The sequence below is a fragment of the Cebus imitator genome, unplaced genomic scaffold (genome assembly GCF_001604975.1).
Source record: "Cebus imitator isolate Cc_AM_T3 unplaced genomic scaffold, Cebus_imitator-1.0 Scaffold664, whole genome shotgun sequence".
In the NCBI taxonomy this organism is placed as follows: domain Eukaryota; kingdom Metazoa; phylum Chordata; class Mammalia; order Primates; family Cebidae; genus Cebus; species Cebus imitator.
Genome location: NW_016107979.1, coordinates 962565 through 968006, shown reverse-complemented (window position 1 = coordinate 968006; position 5442 = coordinate 962565). Strand labels below are relative to the sequence as shown.

The following is a 5442-nucleotide window of genomic DNA, read 5'->3' as shown; positions in this document are numbered from 1 at the left end:
TTTTTAAAAGACATGGACTTACTCTGTTACCCAGGCTGCGTATAGTGGCATGATCTTGGCTCACTACAACCTCAGCCCCCCAAGTAGCTGGGACCACTGGCGCACGCCACCATACCCAGCTAATTCTTGTATTTTTGGTAGAGACAGAATTTCACTATGTTGCCCAAGCTGGTCTTGAACTCCTGAGCTCAAGTAGTCTGACTGATTTGCCCTCGCAAAGGGCTGGAATTACAGGCAGGAGACACTGTGCCTGGCCTTTTTTTAAATAAACACAAGTAGCCTTATACTCTATACTGTTCTGCACATGTATTTAGTGGTGTTTGGGGGAGAAAATCCATATCAGTTCATAAAGCACCACATGATTCCTTCTCCATGGTGCCAGGTGTTCTATGGAGTGGATACTTGATAATGCTGTCGAGCCAGTCCCTCCTGATGGGCATCTGGGCAATTTTCTTCTCTTGTGATTATAAACAATGCTCAGGTAATAACCACAGACAAACTCTATTTCACACATGTACAGATATTCCAGCTCTCCTTTATTCTTGAAATAAAAGACCATGTGCTTTCTTTTTTTTATTTTATTTTTTATTTTTTTTGTTTGACCATGTGCTTTCATGTGTTCTCTCTGGTGTGTGTCTTTTTAGAGTGAGCTTGAACATGTATGTGTTTAAGAGATACCAGCTGTGTTGTTTCACTGCCTCAGTGGTTGAATTCGTGCCTTAGCACTGAAGAAATCAAGTGTTGGAGGTTATGTGTTATTTCCAAATGACTTTGAAACAATTAGGTTCCAAAAGATTCTTTTTTTTTCCCTTTTCAGTTTCCCAAACTTTGTAGTGTATGTTGTTTTAAAACAAGATAATGATAAAGGGAAACAGTAAATAAAATATATTAAATTGTATACTAGCCGGGCGCGGTGGCTCACGCCTGTAATCCAAGCACTTTGGGAGGCCAATGTGGGTGGATCACCTGAGGTCAGGAGTTCAAAACCAGCCAGGCCATCATGGTGAAACCCCATCTTAAAAAAAAATAATAATAAATAAATAAATAAATAAATTGTAAACTAAGTGGCCTTTTTTAAAAGTTAGACAGGAACTGGAGAAAGGCCTGGCTTTTCAGAAAGCTGTATAAGCTAGGCACAGTGGCATATACCTGTAGTCCCTACAAAAAAAAGCTCTCTTTAAAAACAAAAAAGGTGTGGGCTGGGTGCAGTGGCTCATGCCTGTAATCCCAGCACTTTGGGAGGCTGAGGTGGGCGGATCCTGAGATCAGGAGATTGAGACCATCCTGGCTAACATGGTGAAATCCTGTCTCTACTAAAAATACAAAAAATTAGCGGGGTGTGGTAGCACGCACCTGTAGTCTCAAGTATGCGGGAGGCTGAGGCCTGAGAATCGCTTCAATCTGGGAGGTGGAGGTTGCAATGAGCTGAGATGGCGCCAGTGTACTCCAGGCTGGGTGACAGAGCAAGACTCCATCTCAGAAAAAAAAAAAAAAAAAAAAGGTGTAGAAAGCAGAAATTTCCAGAAACTGTCCTTGCTTTAGACTTCTCACTGTATCTTAGTGGCTCTTCTCTTCCACCCCTGGGGTCTTTGGATGAGGTGTCTGCTAGGCAGGAAGGTGTCAGCTGCCATCTGGGATGGGATGGGATAGGGGTGAGATCAGCCTTTCCAGCTAGTGAACTTTGGAAATTTTCTTTTTTTTTTTTTCCCCTGAGACAGAGTCTCTCTCTAGTACCCAAACTGGAGTACAGTGGCACGATCTTGGCTCACTGCAACCTCTGTCTCCTGGATTCAAGCAATTCTCCCACCTCAGCATCCCGAGTAGCTGGGATTACAGACATGCACCACCATGCCTGGCTGATTTTTTGTGTTTTTAGTAGAGATGGGGTTTCTCCATGTTGGCCAGGCTGGTCTGGAACTCCTGACCTAAGTTGATCCGCCCTCCTCAGCCTCCCAAAGTGCTGAGATTACAGGCATGAGCCACTGCACCCGGTAGAGATTTCTTTAGCTATTTTGCTTTGCATTCTTATGAAACTCTGAGGGAGGGTGAGTGTATTCAGACGGGGTTTCCCTATTTAGGATTTTTGAGGGGGCAGTCACTGGTTCAGCCTTGCAAAGGAGATTTCATCATTTCTTACTTCCACTGGAATTTCCAAGTTGCTCCCAAATTGGGAGCTTTTGAATTAAATGTGTCACATTGTAGGGCATCTTCTTAGAAGACAAAAGACCTGCCCTGGCCAGACATGGTGGCTCATGCCTCATAATCCCAGCACTTGGGGAGGGTGAGGCAGGCAGATCACTTGAGGCCAGGAGTTAAGACCAGCCTGGGCAATGTGGTAAAACCTCATCCCTACAAAAACTACAATTAGCCAGGTGTGGTGGTGTGTGCCTGTAGTCCCAACTACTCTGGAAACTGAGGTGGGAAGATCACTTGAGCCCAGGAGGTCGAGGCTGCAGTGAGCTGAGATTGCACCACTCCAGCCTGGACAACAGAGTGAGAGCATGTCTCAAAAAAAAAAAAAAAAATCTGTCCTTATGCCTTTTTTCCTTCCAGCAAGCGGCTGGATTACGTGAACCATGCCAGAAGACTGGCTGAAGATGACTGGACAGGGATGGAGAGTGAGGAGGAAGATAAGAAAGATGATGAAGAAATGGACATTGACACTGTCGAGAAGTTACCAAAACGCTATGCTAATCAAGTAAGTGGTCCAGAGATTAGACCCAGCTAATCTCACTCCGTTTTCTATGCAATCAAAGCCCACTGAAATCAACGCTGTCATAAAGAGAGGGGAATGAGGCAGGAAAAAGGAACAGGAACTGCAAAGAACATGCTGATGTACGCAGAGCATATGGGACGTAAGGAGAGGGGCTGACAGTGCTGTGACTGACTAGGAATCACTGGAGTCTGTGGGTAGTGGGGTTTGGGAACCGCTAGCCCATGCTGTTACCAAAGCCTGCCAGCCCACTGCAGAAAGCCCCTGAGCTGTTGACAGAGTAACAGACTCCATATCCTTGTGATTTTTTCAGTTGTCACTGCACAGCTGTTGTGGATTGGGCCTGCCCAGCCTACCACTGGCTCCTGCCACTTCCCTGGGTGGTAGAATCTTTCCCAGGCAGTGTACTATGAGGCCAGTCTTGAAATTTCACACTCAGGTGGTGGCAGGTGGGAAGTACAGCTGCCCTTGAATGAAGTGAGCCTGCCCAGCCACCCCAGCCCAGCCAGCTGGCCAAGGTGAGGTTCAGGCCATGGAACAGCAGATCAGTATAATCAACCTGACTCAGTGCCCTTTTAGATCCAGAGAGGAAACCAACATGGCTGTGGTGGCACAGGGAAAGAGGCGTGGAGAGAGACTGTCCTTGTGCTCCAGGCAGCTCAGGTATTCCAGAAAGCAGGATGTAGGCCCAAGCTGGGGCAGGGCTCTACCCTGCTATCCTATACTTGTGTCTAGAACCCATGTCTTGTCATCTCAGCATTCTCCCCTGCCTTTAGAATATGGTTCTTGCGGCCGAGTATGGTGGCTCATACCAGTAATCCCAGCACGTTGGGAGGCCAAGGTGGGAGAATCGTTGAAGCCAGGAGTTCAAGACTAACCTGCCAACATAATGAGACCCCATCTCTTATTTATTTATTTATTTTTTTGAGTTTCTTTGTTGTTGCCCAGGCTGGAGTGCAGTGGTACGATCTTGGCTCACTGCAACCTCTGCCTGCTGGGCTCAAGAATTCTCTTGCCTCGGTCTCCTGCATAGCTGGAATTACAGATGCCTGTCACCATGCCCAGCTAATTGTTTGTATTTTTAGTAGAGACAGAGTTTCATCATGTTGGCCAGGCTGGTTTTAGACTCCTGACCTCAGGTGATCCACCTACTTTGCCCTCCCAAAGTGCTGGGATTACAGGTGTGAGCCACGGCACCTGGTGAAACCCCATCCCTTAAAAAAAAAAGAATATGGTTCTTGGATGCACTCCCACAGTAGCCCCCTTCTTTACCCAAATAGAGTACAGATAACATCCTCTGTGACAAAGTACAATTCAATTTTGTTCTATAAGCATTACTGAAAGACCTGCTCTGTGTTAAGCTAGGCTATGAAATGGAAAGATAGATGTGGACCAGAAATAGCCCCTGTACTCCTAGAATAGGTGTAGAAAATGATTTGTGCTATAAAAAAGTGTGATTCCTTCCAACCATGGCGGAAGGAGTGGGTGTGAAATCAGAGACGGGTTGATGAAGGAAGAGGCAGTCGTGACGGGTGGGTAGGACATTAATAGACAGACGTGCAGAGAAGGGTTGGTGAAGGAAGAGGCAGTCTTGAAGGGTGGGTAGGACATTATTAATAGACAGATGTGCCGAGAAGGGTTGATGAAGGAAGAGCCAGTCTTGAAGGGTGGGTAGGATGTTAACAGACATGCAGAGAAGGGTTGATGAAGGAAGAGGCAGTCTTGAAGGGTGGGTAGGACATTATTAATAGACGGATGTGCAGAGAAGGGTTGATGAAGGAAGAGGCAGTCTTGACGGGTGGGTAGGACGTTAATAGACAGAAGTGCAGCGCATTCTAGGGTATTCTGGGCAGTGGGAACAACAGGCTGAGCGTGAGGTCTGGAAGCGGGAAAGGAGTATACGGTGTGCTCGGGAGAAGTTTGCAGGCCAGTTAGGGTGGAGCGGCCTAGAGTTGGGGGAAGGAGTATGGCAGAAGAGATGTAAAGGGCCTCAGAAATATGTGCAGGGGCCAGACGTGGTGGCTCACCCCTGTAATCCCACCATTTTGGGAGGCTGAGGCCAGGAGTTTGAGACCAGCCTGGTCAATATGGTGAAACCCCATCTACTAAAAATACAAAAATTAACCAAGTGTGGTGGACACCCGTAAACCCAGCTATTCAGGATGCTGAGGCAGAGAATCACTTGAACCTGGGAGGCAGAGGCTGCAGTGAGCCAAGATTACGCCACTGCATTCCAGCCTAGGGGACAAAACTAGCCTCCATCTCAAAAAACAAACAAACATACAAACATATACATATATATATATATATATATATATTTGCACATACTATATATGGTGTGTATATATATGTATATGCTACATATAGTCTGTGTGTGTATGTGTGTGTGTGTGTGTGTGTGTGTATCTATGTGTGCAAGGAGCCAGGCACATACCATATATATATGTATAGTGTATATATGTATACACACTATATATATAGCATAGTATACATAGATATGTTTTATGTATATATGTGTGTGTATATGTGTGTGTGTGTGTGTGTGTGTGTGTGTGTGTGTGTGTGCAGGGAGGCTGGGCGCAGTGGCTCACACTTGTAATCCCAGCACTTTGGGAGGCCAAGGCAAGAGGATTGCTTGAGGCCAAGAGTTTGAGACCAGCCTGGGCAATATAGGAAGACTCCATCTCTATGAATAATAAAAAACAAATGAAGTGAATAAAAAGGAAATG

The 5442-nt window shown here is 46.0% G+C and overlaps 1 protein-coding gene across 5 annotated transcripts in view; it reads left to right on the top strand.

Annotated features, from left to right (window-relative positions):
• Positions 1–5442, top strand: part of LOC108295896 (snurportin-1-like) — a 12719-nt gene that overhangs the window by 6297 nt on the left and 980 nt on the right. For 4 of the 5 annotated variants that reach the window (XM_017518238.2, XM_037734807.1, XM_037734805.1 and 1 more), the window contains exons 3-4: positions 2554–2698; positions 3293–3463. In XM_017518238.2, coding sequence (XP_017373727.1) covers positions 2554–2698; positions 3293–3448 — 301 coding nt within the window. In that variant the 3' untranslated portion in view covers positions 3449–3463. Of the gene's footprint in view, positions 1–2553; positions 2699–3292; positions 3464–5442 lie in introns of those variants that run through there. The other variant, XR_005198285.1, reaches the window with a different exon arrangement.